This window comes from Erinaceus europaeus, chromosome 18 (assembly GCF_950295315.1).
Source record: "Erinaceus europaeus chromosome 18, mEriEur2.1, whole genome shotgun sequence".
In the NCBI taxonomy this organism is placed as follows: Eukaryota; Metazoa; Chordata; class Mammalia; order Eulipotyphla; family Erinaceidae; genus Erinaceus; species Erinaceus europaeus.
Window position 1 is genome coordinate 44,645,788 of NC_080179.1, and position 16,298 is coordinate 44,662,085.

Sequence of the window (16,298 nt, forward strand, 5' to 3'; positions counted from 1 at the left end):
TTGGAATAGAGACAGCCAGAAATCAAGAGGGAAGGGGGGGATAGAGAAGGAGAAAGAGAGACACCTGCAGCCCTGCTTCACCACTCACAAAACCTTCCCCTGCAGGTGGGGACCAGGGGCTTGAACCTGGGTCCCTGCACATTACAATGTGCGCTCAACCAGGTGCGCCACCACCCAACCCCCCAGACATGCTTCTAGAGCAAGTCCCTTCTAATACTGACATCCTAAAAAACTAGTTTTCTCCTAACATTTCAAGCTTTGGTAAATTTGGTTACAGGTCTCCTACTCCATACCAAAGATATAAGGATGTTTGACTATGAGATTCAAATGCTGGTGCTGGTGACAGAGAAAAGCCATGTCCACTGCTGGGCTGCCAAGATGATGTGGTGCAAGTGCAGATCTTACAGGACACAAAGGGAAAGCTTCACAAGCGCTCAGGCAGAGCTCTTTCTCCTCTTTCTCCTCTACAATCTGAAAAGCCACCAGGAGTCAGGGAATTCTGTAGGTATGAAGTCCTGGCAGCAAGGAGGAGGAGGACATAGAGGAGGGGAAAGATGGAGGGCGGGTGAGGGGAGGGCCGGGGAGGGGAGGAGGAGGGAGGTAGATCTGGAGCACACACATTCGTGTACTCCAGGGGCTTCATGTGCGGTGGAGCAGTGCTACAGGTGTCTCTCCTTTTTCTCTCTCCCTCCCTTTCTATCTCTGTCTCTTCATTTGAAAAAAAAAAAAAACATCAGAATAGTGAATCCATACAGACATTAAGTCCCAGTGATAACTGTGGTGGAAAAAATAATAATTCAACTACAAGGATGATCAAAGAAATAAATATAGATTTTACAAGACACATGCCCTGAAGCAAGAGCCAGTGCTTGGGTGTGGACAGCAAGGGCCACCACATCTCAAAGGCAGCCAGTTCTGGTCCTGACAGCCATTTCTTTAACTCAATATTTTTCATTATTAGTGATTCAATATTAATTGACAAAATTAAAGGTCAACAGGGGTATAATTCCACCCCATTCCCACCACCAGAGTTCTGAATCCCCAGTCCCTCCATTGCAATCCACCATAGTTCTCCTAAGGTTGCAGACATGGGTGAACTGTCATCTCTATGACTATCTGTCTGCATTTGTACATAATCGCCCCCTTTTCCTTCCAGGTCCAGGCCTCTCTTCCCCTCCAGGCCACACATGACCCTATTACTACATCCAAATATCTCTCCCCTTTTTGTCCTCTCTCTCTTGGTCCTGATGGAACTGGAGTTCTGAGCCCTCTTACCCTCTTCCTCCTATCATTTCTCCCCCACTGGGGCTATGGATCAGAGTTGGTTTTGGGGTGCAGAAGGTTGGAGTTCTGACTTCTGTAATTGCTTCTCTGCTGGACTTGGGTGTTGGCAGGTCGATCCATACCCCAGCCTTGACAGCCACTTTGAACCTGAATTTTTTTTTTAAAAAAAAGCTTGACAAAAGCAATCACTGGCAGGTAGATTTTTCAAATTGCCAGTGTCCATTACTATCAAAGGTCAGCTTTCCAGAAGCTTTCAAAGATCTGAATGGGAACACGAGCTGGTGAATATAAAAGAGGAAAAGAAATACCTGGAGAGTTGGTGCTATTATCAAGACTAAGTTATAAAGACACAGTACCCTGATTCCTCCAGGGGGTGGTAAGGTGAGAAGAAATCTAACTCTGGGGAGGCAAGAGCTCAGGGGAGCTGCTCACAAGCCCAGGTCCACCCCTGTGGGCTCTGCCCGTGTACTCTAACGGGGCTCCATGGACAACTGAAGACACTGGTCATTCTCAATCCCGGGGCAAGTCCCCCAACTGTTCTCAAAAAAGACTTAGGACACCTAGGAAAATCAGCCCTTCTCTAGTGTCTACGAATGCCTCTCTCAAAACCCACTGGAGGAGACAAGCTGCTGGTCCTCAGAGGCTCCTGCAAAGTGCATGCCTACCTTGTCCACGTTGGCTCGCGTCTTGGCCGAGGTCTCTACGTACTGCACGCCCCACTCCTCGGCCTTACTCCTCGCCTCCTCCACAGGCACCTGCCTCCGCTCCTCCAGGTCAGACTTGTTCCCCACAACCAGCAACGGAATTTTGTCTTCTTCAGCCTTAACTCGGAGGATCTGTTCCCTACGGTGTGACATCAAAAACACAGGAGCAAAAAAAAAAAAAAAAAAAAACACTAGTCAGAGTCCAATCTCACTGACCTGTCTAGAAACCTGCTTGGTTTCCCTCAAGCAGAAGAAGAAAGTGTGCACTAAGAGACTGTTCCAAGGGCTCTGGGAAGGCCAGACAAATATTTTCAAAGTCTGGACCTGGGGTACTCCATGCAGATGCAACATTTCTGGATCCAGCAATAATCCTACATTAATACACTAACAGGGTCCCACAGGAGGGAAAGAAGGGAGGGAGGGAAAAAGGGAAGAGGAGGGGGAAGGAGGGGAAGGGAAGGGAGGTGAAGGAAGGGTAGGGGAAGAAAAGGGAAGGGAATGGAGGGGAGGGAAGGGGAAGGAAGAGGAGGGGAATGGAGGGGAGGGGAAGGGAAGGGGAAAGGAGGGGAGGGGTGGGGGAGGGAGGGAAAGGGAGGGGAGAGAAGAAAGGAGAAAAGAAAAAGGAAAGAGAAGAAATTAAGGAAGAAAGTAAAGAAGGAAGGGACGAAGGAGGAAGGGTAGTAGGGTAAAATTTAGAATTTCTGGGATAAGACAAGCTAAGAGAAAATAGCTCTCACACATAAAAAAGCTTAGCAAATGTGGAGGTGGGGTGGGGGTGGGGCTATAGTTGCTTTGTGAAAACAAAAGCTAGGAAATCTGGCGTCTGCCGTATGGAAAGTGGAAACCTATAAGTCTCTTAGATCATGGAATCAAGTCAGTGGGTCACAAGGAGTGTTATGGGATGTTACAGGACAGACTAAAACAGAAGCATCAGAGGGAAACTTCGTTAATAGAGACCAGTGTGCCTCTGTGGGACTTCTGCTGGGATGTACTTCCCCTCCTCCCAGTTTCCACTTGGATAACAGTCAGTTTTACAAGCAACAAAATGGGTTCAGTTATGTTAGACACTAAATACGTTTTAACACGCAATGTTTTTGTTACAAAGTGAGAACCAGTAAGAGGAAACACTCCCAAGCCTCTGGAGAAGTACTTCAGAAACATCTCTGAAAAATCACAAGTGGGGAGCCAAGTGGTGGTGCACCTGGTTGAGCGTATGTGTTACAATGCGCAAGGACCCAGGTTCCAGCCCCCAGCCCCCACCTGCAGGGGGAAAGCTTCACAAGTGGTGAAGCAGGGCTGCAGGTGTCTCTCTGTCTCTCTCCCTATCACTCCCTTCCCTCTTGATTCCTGGCTATCTCTATCCAAATAAATAAATATAATTTTTTTAAAAATAATAAATAATTACAAGTGGCACATTAAAAGCTACCTCTACTAGAAATAGCCTCCTATCTAAATTAGCAATCAAAATGAATTCTTAAAAAATTTAAATACGGGAGTTGGGTGATAGCGCAGCGGGTTAAGCACACGTGGCGCGAATCCCAAGGACCAGTGTAAGGATCCCGGTTCAAGCCCCTGGCTCTCCACCTGCAGGGGAGTCACGTCACAGGCAGCGAAGCAGGTCTGCAGGTGTCTGTCTTTCTCTCCCCTTCTCTGTCTTCCCCTCTTCTCTCCATTTCTCTCTATCCTAACAACGATGACATCAATAACAAAACAATAACAACTACAACAACAATAAAAAGACAAAAAGGGCAACAAAAGGGAAAATAAAAAATATTTAAAAATTAAATACTCCACTCCCTTTAGTTTAATCCATCCCTCTTCTACATTTTAATGTGTTACAAAAAGAGGCCCCTGGAATCTCCATCAATTTTTATGATTAAGAGTAATATTTTACAATAGTGAAAATATTTTTAATTCCTCACAGTATTAAGATTTCAACTACCTTAAGAAGAGCAGGAAGATACTTGAAAAATGCCTTTAAGTATTTTCACAATCCCTACATTTTAAAAAAATATATTATCTTTGTGTATTTATTGGATAGAGACAGCCAGAAATCAACAGGGAAGGGGGGGATAGAGAGGAAGAGAGAGAGACACCTGCAGCCCTGCTTCACCACTTGCGAAGCTTACCCCCTGCAGGTGAGGATCAGGGACTTGAACCTGGGTCCTTGCACATTGTAACATGTGTGCTCAATCAGGTGCGCCACCACCCAGCCCCCCATCCCTACATTTTAAGAATGATCACAGAGCAATGCTACATTGAGAAGATATGTGAGAAAACCAACAGCTTGCAGAGGGGTATAAACTGACCTCATCATAAACACTGTGATCCGGAAAATGAGATATTAAGTTAAAAGAAAGCTGGTCTCTTCCACCCAACCTATTCCTCTAGTAGTTGGTAAATTGCTGCACAGAAGCGCTTTAAAGCAAGGGGCTGGGGGTTAGCAGAGCACAGGGCTGGCCTGACAGATGCTCTAGCTCTATCCCAGTGCTGCTAGTGCCTCTCTCTCTCTCATTCTCTCTCTCTCTATCTCTCTGCCTCTCTTCCCCCCGCCCCCCACCATCACCACTTTACCTCAAATGAAATAAAGAAATGTTTGAAAAAGAAGAGTATATTAATGTCTTAATTTATTTTGGGGTCTTTCCATAAACAAGGAGATGCTATGTTTGGCATAAACAGGCTTAGTTTAACTACGAAGGCCCAGAGAATCCACCTCCGTTCTTCCGTTTTCAATTACATCAGGAACCTGGTTGAGTGTGGCACTTGAATATAAAAGTCCATAGTACAAGTCAGAGGACTCTGTCCTGAGTTCACGTCAGAAGAACTCACTAGCTCTTCCTTTTATTTCAGGTAGTCATCCACTTCACTCCTCTCAGAACACAGCAATCACAACTCTTCTACCTGCAGGGGAGGAGACCGACTGCTCCAGGCCTCAGGGAAGCACAGACTCACTGCGCATGTGCTGGTACAGGTAGGACAGGACAGGCACTGCCTATCCTCTGGAGCTGGCTCTTTTCACGGCCCAATGCTGCTTTCTTAGCCAGACGTGGGGTGCTAGTCAGGATAGGGAACAACTGAGGAAGCATGAAGCCAGGTCATTCAAGTGCCATTCCGACTACACTGGCGACATCCACACATACAAACATCCGGTAAATCAAAGAACGTAACAGTTTTCGTGAAACATTCTAATTATTTAATGGATCACAACATACACTCTGGAGTTCCAGAGAACTGAGACACTCATCTTCTGAAGACTTGAAACTATGAAGCATTAAACTCCTACCCTCCACTCACTCTACTGGTTTACCTGCACTCAGCCCCTTGAGGCCTTGCTGGCTCACTGACTCTTCCTTCCCAGTCCTGAGGGGATATTAGCTTCCTCTTTTCACCTTTGACTGGTCACCTTAATTCTTTTTGTCTGTTTACTTTTTTGAGTGATTTTTAGCTTTTTAAAAATATTTATTTATTCCCTTTTGTTGCCCTTTTTATTGTTGTAGTTATTGTTGTTGTTATTGATGTCATTGTTGGATAGGACAGAGAGATATGGAGAGAGGAGGGGAAGATAGAGAGGGGGAGACAAAGACACCTGCAGACCTGCTTCACCACCTGTGAAGCGACTCCCCTGCAGGTGGGGAGCTGGGGGCTCGAACCGGGATCCTTACGATCTTTGGCTTTTTAAGTATGTTATTTATTTATTGGATAGAAACAAAGAGAAATCAAGAGGGGATGGGTAGATAGATACACAGATACATAGACAGACAGACAGACAGATACCTGCAGCACTGCTTCACTAATTATGAAGTTTCCCCCATGTAGTGATCGGGACCAGGGGCTTGAACCCGGAATCCTCACACATGATAACTTGCACATTCTACTGGGTGCACAACTGCACAGCTTTTAACGAGTGTGTGTGTGTGTGTGTGTGTGTGTGTGTGTGTGTGTGTGTGTGTGTGTGTGTGTGTCGAAATACTCCTCAACTCTGGATTCTGGTGATGCTGGAGTTTGAACCTGGAAGCGCTGGTGGCTCAAGCATAAAGTCCTTTCTGTATAACCAAATGTTTTAAATTTCCTTTTCAGTTCCTTGTTAGAGCTTGGACTTGGCTCTTAATATAAAATGTCATCTAGATATATATGTTTATAGGGAAAGTATGTAGAAAAATACAACGTATAAGAGAAATAGAAAGGGAAGGGAGAGAAATATACCCTTCCCACTAGAATTCCCATATGAATTATACTCAACTGTTTTCTATTTCTTTTCTTTTTTTTCTTCTTATTGCCACCGAGGTTGGTACTGGAATTCAGTGCCAGCATGGCAAATCTACTGCTCCAGGTGGCCATTTTTTTCCTTCTTTTTTTTTTTTTGTTTTCTATTTCATTTTATATAAAAGAGAGGAATTGAGAGGGGAAAAGGAGATAGAGAGAGGGGGAAAGAGAAGCTCCTGCAGAGGGTGGGGGTATAACACAGTGGTTGTATACAAAGAGCCTCTCATGCCTGAGGCTCCAGATTCCCAGGTTCAATCCCCTGCAGCCCCATAAACCAGAGCTGAGCAGTGCTCTGGTGAAAGTAAAGGGAAGGGGAGAGGAGAGAAAGAAAAAGGGGAAAGGGGAAAGGAAAAGGAAAGGGAAAAAGAACCACCTGCAGACCTGGTTACCACTTATGAAGTGCCCCCCATGCCTCCACCCCACCCTACCCCACCCCACTGCAGATGGAAAGTGGGAGTTTGAACCCGATTCTTGCGCAGCGTAATGTGAGCACTCAACCAGATGTGTCACCGCCCAGCCCCCTTTATTTCCTTATAATAAAATGAACTTAAGATATCTTTAACTTCCTACATTTTCTTTTTTAAATTTTTTTATTATTATTATTTTTTTTTTTTTTTGTCTTGAGGATTATCACTGGGGCTGAGTGCCTATACTACAAATCCACTGCTCCTGGCGGCCATCTTTTCCCATTGTTGTTGTTTTGTTACTGCAGTTATTGTTGTTATTGCTGTCGTTGTCGTTGGACAGGACAGAGAGAAATAGAGAAAGGAGAAGAAGACAGAGAGGGGGAGAGAAAGACAGACACCTGCAGACCTGCTTCACCGCTTGTGAAGTGACCCCCCTGCAGGTGGGGAGCCAGGGGCTCAAACCGGGATTCTTGTGCTGGTCCTTGCGCTTCACAATATGTGCACTTAACTCAGTGTGCCACCCACTGCCTGGCTCCCTTTTTAAATTTTATTTTTTTATTTGGTAGAGACTGAGTGGAGAGGGAGAGGGGTGGGGGCAAGGGAGAGGTATGGGGAAAGAGAGGGAGGGAGGGAGAGAGCAAGAGAGAGAGAGAAACAAACAGCACTGCTTCACCGCTTACAAAGCTTCCACACCTGCAGGTGGCCTCCGTTTTCACATGAACTGCAGCAGTGAGTAACGTACTCACCACATACATAGAAAGTGCCTAGACTACAGGAGGCTTAAGGCAAGGACAGACAGCCATGGTTCTGCCCTGACAGAATTCACCACCTAGCGCAAGTGCATTCTCAGATAAAGGAACAGAAGCTCCAGGGCTAAGGGTCACAAAATGGCCAACAGTGACCAGGACTCAAACCCCAGTCTTTGTGATTCGAAAGCTGGGGTTTTTCAACCAACTAAGCTTTCCTCCTGACAGTAGCAGCACATGGTCACTCTGCCTCACATCTTTCACTTTCTTGACAGGGTTTCATGAACCTCAAAAAAATAACAAAAGCATTACTTTTCTAGCAAACTTATAAGAAGTAGTGAAGGTGGTTAATGGTTAACAATCTCTGTCTCTTAAACAGAGATTACTTTCAGTATAAGAAATTAAAATTGCAGGCTCCTGAGTCTATAGAATGACTGCATTCTCTTGAAGCACAAGTTCTTCAGATAAGTTACACTACTAGGATATAAAACAAAGAGATTGTAACAAACAGTACAGTACAGTGTGCCAAGATTCAAAAAGCCCCAGGAAATTCTCTAAACAGAATGCTTCCTAACAACACATCCAACCCTTTGCTCAGTCCCAAATGGCTTCCAAGTTTGGGACACGGGAAAAGAAGGCAGCCTGGTAAGGGGAGGCTCCTTTTAACAGACCTGAACTCAGCAGTTGCTGTAAAGGACTCGTGCTCTGTGATGGAGAACACCAAGAGAAAGCCTTCCCCGCTGCGGAAGTAGTTGTCTCTGATGGCCGCATAGTCCTCTTGTCCAGCAGTGTCCAGAATATCTATCTGGACTTCTTCTCCATCGAGGACCACTTTCTTTCTATAGCTGTCAGCTTTGGTAGGCTCATAGTCTTCTACAAACTAAAAAAAATTAACAGTGCTGTCAGCAATCAACCATGTTCAAACCAAGGTAAATAATTTCTGCCAAATATTAAATGTCAGTATGTGAATCAACTGAGTGCTTATGGAGCCCCTAGAATTAATCATTTTACCTATAAGGCACTTTAAAAATAACTCCTTGTGTAACACCTTCATTCTTTTTCAATGCTTTTTAATTATCTTTATTTATTGAGTAGAGACAGCCAGAAATCAAGAGGAAGGGGGACAGAGACAGAGAGACACCTGCAACCACTAGCAAAGCTCTCTCCCTGCACGTGGGGATTGAGGGCTTGAACCTGGGTCTTTGCACTTTGTAACATGTGCACTCAACCGGGTGCACCACCTTCCTCAACACCTTCCTTCTTCATGGCTCCGAGTTCTACCATTTTTCATTTTGGTTCAGAGAAGAGATCTCATTTAGCAGATGAGAAGGCAAAGCTCTAAGCAAGACTGACAATATTATTGTCAGTATAAAATTATAACACAAACACTAGCAACAATGAGAAACAAGACCTCTTATTCACAATCAGGAATGATTGGCATACATGTTGTCTGAAAAGTGGCAAAAAAAAAAATCAAAGAACTGTGCAAATGATAAACTCCAAGTGGTCAGAGATTAAATGTAAAAAAATAAACCCTTGAGTACCTGGAGAAACAGTGAAATCCCTTGTTAAGAGATGGTTAGGTGTTCTCTTCAAAAGAACATGAATAGAACAACTGTTTAGTACAAAAATTCTTTTTATAATTTGTTAACTATGACCACCTGTGGCCAGTAGTTTTGTATTCTTTAGGTCAGCTCCTTGCAGTGCTTGCTAATCCTCCAGCAGAGGCCCTCAGACTCTCTTCCTCCTTTCCTTATTTAGGCAACGGGGAGACTGTGAGCTCTGAAGCCCAGCCCAGGGGTGGAGGAGACAGTTCTGCGTCAGGTATAAAAGATGGGAGAAGGGTGAAGGGGCCAAGCTGCTGCCTGGCGGCCACTGTTAACAACACACCCTTTTGCAAAAGAATAAATGCCTCGCTTCAACTCCTTATTTTTTTGCCTTGATTAGTAATTTTAATTGGACGTCATTTACAACACCCTGTTACTTTGAAGCAAGGAAGACCCTTCTAACTATGGCTATGATGTGGACCCTTGCTGCTCAGCAGTTTATAGCACACAGAGTCCCAGAGTGAATAACCAGGTGTTTCTGTAGGCTAGAGCCCTAGAAACAAGATGGCTAGGAGAAAGGATAAGCACTTCTTGAGTTCTATTGAATGTTGCTGTACTTATTTTCGAAAAGATTGTACTGTCCTCTAACCCTCGCCCCCAGCAATACACAGGAGTAGCACATATCCAGAAGCCATGTTAAAAAAGAAAACGACAGGTTCAACTGTGCTAAATGTTTAGAACTTTTCTGCGGAGCGGGGGTAGACAGCATAGTGGTTCTGCAAAGACACACTCATGCCTGAGGCTCCGAAGTCCCAGGTTCAGTCTCCTGCACCATAAGCCAGAGCTGAGCAGTATGCTGGTTAAATAAATAAATAAATAAATAAATAAATAAATAAATAAATGAAAGATTTGGAGCAGAGAAGATAGCATAATGGTTATGCAAAAAGACTCCCATGCCTCAGGCCTCAAAGGCCCTAGATTCAATCCCCAGCACCACCATAAACATAAACCAAAGCTAAGGAATGCTCTGGCTAAAAAAAAAAGGAGGGGAAGGGGAGAAAAAGAAATTAAATTAAACTAGATGTTTAAATTTTTCTGTGGCACAATACAGTATAAATAAAGACAAATGGTACAATGGGAACAAGGATTCCATATCAGATAAACAGTTTCCATAAAAGGGGGGGAAAAAAAAGAGGATCAATCATTCAGTGAGAAATAAGTGACAACAATGTAAACAATTCACAGAAGAAACTAAACATATGAAAAGATGTTTATCCTCACTAGTAAAGAGAATGAAAATTGTAACCACTTCAAGTTGCCATTTTTCACCTACCAAATGGGCAAAGTCAAATCCCCATCTGATAATACACTGAGGGCAAAGGGAACTCTTGTGTATTGCTGGAGAGAAGAGAACAGTCTAGTCTTTACAAAGATGAGCACAGCAACATTCACTGGAAACACTCGTGCTCTCCCTGCCATCCTGTTTCTAGGGCTCTAGCCTACAGAAACACCTGGTTGTTCACTCTAGGACTGTGGGATATAAACCAAAGATTAAAAACCACTCAGCTGCTCAGCAGCAAGGACCCGCATAGCAGAACACCATGCAGCTATAAGAATTAGAAAGCTCACCACAACCATGCATCTCTTTGCAGTGAGGAAACGGTCTAAGAAATGCATCCTTGAGTTATTTCACCACTGTGCAAAGAGCCTAGGAGGCAACTGCACAAATCTAGACAGTACAGCCTGCCCACACCTAGGACATGGCATAGCCGACGAGACCACTGCTGAATGCAAGGCCCACAGCTGACTGCAGTGGCATCAGACAAGGCAGGACTCCACAATGATAGTCTGTAACTCTCTCTGCACAAGGAAAAGAGAGGAGGCTAAAAATTCAGGTAGAGATAGCACGCTTTGTTCAGCAATGCTTACACATCACGCCAGTAATTAACTAGATGTCAGAAACCAAGGTATTCAGGAAAAAGTGAAGTCTGAACTGCTACTGGTAACAGGGTTGCCATGCCCATGCAGAAGAGTCAAGTTGAGTCCTAGCTCCCACCACATACACACATCAGTTCACATGGATCGAGAACAGCCGAGACTGTCAGCTCTTAGTCCAAAACTTAGATGTGGGGCCTGGCAGTGGCTGGCCCGATAAAGGGCACACATCACCCTGTGTGAGGGGCAGGGCTAAAGCTACTGGCTCCATCTGCTGGGGGAAGCTTCACAAACAGTGGAGCAGTGCTGTAGGTGTCTCTCCTTCCCCCCCCCCACTCTGCATTTCTCTCCTCATCCCTCACTTCACCCCCTCCCATCTGTCAAAGAAAAGGTAAAAAATAGCCAGTAGGAACAAAGGAGTCATTGTGCAGTCACGAAGCTCCAGAAATAAACCTGGTGGTGGGGGGAGGGGAGAAAGACAGACTAAGACTAGGGAGTGTGGAAGGGAGGAAAGAAGAACAAAGGGAGGAAAGGAAAAAAACACGGGAGTGGGGCGGTAGCGCAGCGGGTTAAGCACACTTTGCGCAAAGCGCGAGGACCAGCATAAGAATCCCGGTTCGAGCCCCAGCTCCCCACCTGCAGCGGAGTCACTTCACAGCTGGTGTCTGTCTTCCTCTCCCCCTCTGTCTCCCCTTCCTCTCTCCATTTCTCTCTGTCCTATCTAAACTCACCATTCAAAAGACAACCCAGTTCAGAAGACAACAAAGAGTGTGGACAGACATTCCACTGAAGGTGAGGGAGGTACAAGGTACGGCTGGCCAATAAACACATGAAAAGGTGCTCAATACCATTAATCAACCGGGTAATGCAAATCAAAATCTCAATGACACACTTTACAGGTGGCACCAGAACAAAAGGAACAATAGTCGGTGTTGGCAAGGATGTGGAGAAACCGGAACCCCAGGCACTGCGAGTGAGAGCGCAAAACAGCACAGGCTCTGTGGGAAAGCCCCACACTGCCCAAAAAGCTGTGCAGAGCTGCCACGCGGCCCAGAGATGCTCACACCTAGGTACACACCCAAAAGCACAGAGGGCACCTTCACACAAAGGCTCACAGACAAATGTTCACTGCAACCACTTTATTCATAACAGCCCAAAAGCAGAAACAATCCAAATGTTCATCAGTTGACTAATGGATAAACAAAATGTGGCATCTCCAGACAATAGTATAGCATTCAGTTAAAAAAAAAAAATGAAGTACTAATTCGCTCTACAACATGAATGTAACTTGATTACTACTTATGATAAATCAAAGAAGCTAAACACAAAAGGTTACATGAGTCATGTGAGTCTATTTATATGGCATGTCCAGGAAAGGAAGTAGACTGTGCTAGGAGCACGGGGTTTTCTTGAGTGATAAAAATGTCCTGGAGTTAGTGGTGATGGTTTAGGAGATAAACTATCAGCGTTAGAAGTGATGCTTCTTGGGGGCGGGGGAAGGGCACAAACAGGCCCTTGCACCTGCATGGTTTTAGTTTTCAGATCAGATTTTTTTTAATCAGTGAGAGAAAAAGAACACGACAGAGAAGGAGAGATACCCCCAGTGCCAAGATGTTCTCACGTGGTGCTGGAGCTTGAACCCAGGTCAAAGTGCATAGCAAGGCGGGCACCATACCCCATGAGCTATCTCAAACAATAAGCAGAACTTGGACTGGAGTTTGGTATATTGCATATACAAACTACATGTTATGCATGTACAAACTACTGTATTTTACTGTTTACTGTAAGCCATTAAAATATAAATAAAGTGTAAATAAATAAATTCCCATAAAAGTATAAATAAATAAATGTTTTAAAATTATATATATAGATATATTTCTAGGTCTCTGAATTGTATATTGTAACAGAAAATTTTTATGACATATGAGTTACATCTCAGCTTCTTTAAAAGGAAATGCAATACTGTTATAAGATGGATGAACTTTTAAAACACTAATCTAGGGAGTCGGGTGTTAGTGCAGTGGATTAAGCGCAGTGGATTAAGCGCATGTGGTGCGAAGTTCAAGGACTGGCTTAAGGATCCCAGTTCAAGCCCCCGGGGACCTGCAGGGGAGTCGCTTCACAAGCAGTGAAGCAGGTCTGCAGGTGTCTGTCTTTCTTTCCCTCTCTGTCTTCCCCTCCTCTCTCCATTTTTCTCTGTCCTATCCAACAACAACAACAATAATTACTACAATAATAAAACAACAAGGGCAAAATACTAAAAACAAAAACAAAAAAAAAACACTAATCTAAGAAGCCAGGCATAGACTGCATGCTCTTACTTACACAGGTTTGCTCAGGTCATGTATCTGTTAGATGAGTTGAAGTAAAATTGCAGCTTGAGAAACAGTAATGAGGAATAGCCAGAAAAAGAGGGGGGCTTTAGGAGGGATGAAAAATGCCCTAAAGGCACATACTGATTACAGCTATGCAGCTTGTTAAAACCATAGAATTATTTACTTCAGATGAATTTGATGATATGAGAATTATATATTAATATATAATTTTTTTCATTTAAAAATCTAATTGAAAGTATCAATATGAATTTGTAGACCCTTTGAGAAATAGTCTTAGTCTTAGCCCTATCGTGTCAACTTGCAGTTACTGGTTCAAATGACTTAAAATAAAATATATAATCACTAGAAATAGTTGGCACTAGATCCTCTTACATTTGTACTAATTATCTTAAAATAGATAAAATGTGGGTATCTGTCTCTGCCTCCAATAGTATTCTTTTAGCTCCTTTCCAAAGAAACAAAAAAAAATTTTTTTAATCACCACCCAGTACAAATATCCGAACATTGCCCCCCGCCCAAAAAAAAAAAACCTCAATTGCCTATTTCTGAGGTCTCAGGATAAAACCCAGGCCAAGTTCCACTGGGCATTTTGACAGCACAAGCCAGAATGTCCTGACATGACTGCAAACCTCTGTGCCCCTAGAAAGTATGCTGGTAAGAACATCAGATTATAAACTTGACGTTCACCCTCTTCCTACTATGAAACAGGAGATCCCCCAAAGTCTTGACACTTGTTTACATGAACCACACTGCCGGCCTCTCGGGAGAGTGTGTGACTTCGTTACAGAGGCCCACAGAGCATAGAGCAGAGACAAGCTGCGTGCAGACCCCTTCTCACCAAGGCAGCCATGTCTGAGCTGACACTGCCAGCCTCTCTAAGTCTGCAAATGGCTGCTGGCAAAGCTTCCCCAACACTAACCTCCCGTTGCCAGAAAAGGCAAATAGCTCAACGTTTTCAAGTATACTAGGCCAAGGATAAAAAGATTCAAACCTAACCTCTACTGCACTAGCAGTTCCCTCCAGTTTTCCTCAAATCCAAACTTAGACAAAAATAAAAAGACTTATGGCATCAAGACTCCTTCCAGAATCCAATTTTTATGAAACCTCTACTATATAAACTGATTTTGGGGGCCAGGCAGTGGTACACCTGGTTAAGCGCACACTTTACAGAGAGTAAGGACCCGGGTTCAAGCCCTTGGTCCCCACCTGCAGGGTAAAGCTTCACAGTGGTGAAGCAGGGCTGCAGATGTCTCTCTGCCTCTTTCCCTCCCTATCTCCCCCTCCTCTCTCAATTTCTGGTGGTCTCTATCCAATCATAAATAAAGATAATAAAAAATTTTTCAATTTAAACTGATTTTTTAAAAAATATGAGTAAGTGGCAATAGTCTGGGGATAAAATGTCTGAATGGTCCATGCAACTGTAGATGCTGACACTCTTGAGTGCAAGACTCAGTTTCCCTCTCTGTGGTGTTGGATTTGACTAGCTGATGGCCCAGAATGGGATTATCACACCCGACCATATGTCTGAGTCATCAGGAACTCTTTGCAAAATAAAGATTCCTAAGTCTTGAATCCAGAAATGTACTCAGACAGTACATTTTTTTTTCTCATGTTGATTGATGATATTTATATTGACAGCCAAATAGATAGACACACACACACACACACACACACTACACGGAGACAGAGAGAGAGAACAGACCAACACTCTGGCCATCTGCAGTGCCTCAGGTATGCAAAGAATGCACTCTAGCTTCTGAGCTATCACCTGGCTGCCAGAAGTCTTGGGAATCATTGCTAATGTCGCTTTAAGCTCTGAAATTATGATTATATAGTCCAACATCATAGCAATTCCAAGTTCTAGTGGATAGCATAGTTTCAAAAAATCAATTAGAGATTCACCCCAATACCCATCACTTCAGCTCCTTGTTCTAATTTCATTTTACCGTTTCTTCAATAACCATTGCTTTCCAAATATCATATACATAAGCCCATTCAAAATCATGTTCAATACACTTGGTCAAGTATACGTTCCCGTGTTTCTCCAAAGAAACTGAAACAAGGAGTCGGGCAGTAGCGCAGCAGGTTAAGCGCAGGTGGCGAAAAGAGCAAGGATAAGGATCCCGGTTCAAGCCCCTGGCTCCCCACCTTCAAGGGAGTCGCTTCACAAGCACTAAAGCAAGTCTGCAGGTGTCTATCTTTCTCTCCCCCTCTCTGTCTTCCCTTCCTCTTTCCATTTCTCTCTGTCCTAACAACGATGACATCAATAACAACAACAATAAAACAACAAGGGCAACAAAAGGGAACAAATAAATATTTTAAAAAGTAAATTTAAAAAGAAAGAAACTGAAACAAAGGGGGAGGAAACACCTAGCTTCGTATGCATGCATCATCTGATGGCCCCTAGCCGTACGCACTCACAGAAATAGGATAAAAAGAAAAACTATGTCCTCCTGGTCTCCTTCTGCCACAGCTCTGCAAAGCAGAATGGGTGGTAGTTTCAAAGGAAAGCAGGGCTCTGTGTCTCGACTTGCCCTGAGATCTGGAGCCTCTCGGCCAGCTACACTCTAGAAGAATCTTTCCTCTGGTGTGTCACAAACCCAGGGTCCTCAACAGGAGCACCGTTGCCATCTTAGACTGGCTATTTCTTCCCTGTTGGGGTCTCTACTGGGCACTGTAGAAACTGCAGCAGCATCTCTGGCCTCTCCTAAGTGTTAATGAGACTCTCCCCCAGTTGCATAACAACCAAGGCACTGCCAGGCTCCCTGAGAGCACAATCCCCTCCCCTCATCTCCACCAACAACTCCTTCTCTAATCCCATCTCCTTTGTCATAATCCCTCCCTCCATTCCAGCCCTTTACAGTAGGAAAACACACACAAACACACACACACACACAAAATGAGGAGAGGTTTTTTTTTTTCCCCTTGTATGCAAACCACACTATTAAGTAGAGACAAAGACATGCAAAGCAGACTTCTAAACCGTGTCCTCTTTTTATGCAAAAATGCCTTAGGTGAAGTCATCAAATTCTTAAGAGGTTTTTCTATTTTGATCACTAGTTAAGATAAAGAAGCA

The 16,298-nt window shown here is 44.0% G+C and overlaps 1 protein-coding gene across 2 annotated transcripts in view; it reads right to left on the bottom strand.

The window, feature by feature from the left end:
* RALB (RAS like proto-oncogene B) overlaps positions 1-16,298 on the bottom strand; it is a 55,780-nt gene that overhangs the window by 6,784 nt on the left and 32,698 nt on the right. For both annotated transcript variants that reach the window (XM_007524766.3, XM_060177980.1), the window contains 2 exons: positions 8,076-8,284; positions 1,950-2,127 (listed from right to left, as the gene is read on the bottom strand). In XM_007524766.3, the coding sequence (XP_007524828.1) occupies positions 1,950-2,127; positions 8,076-8,284 (387 nt within the window). The remainder of the gene's footprint in view (positions 1-1,949; positions 2,128-8,075; positions 8,285-16,298) is intronic.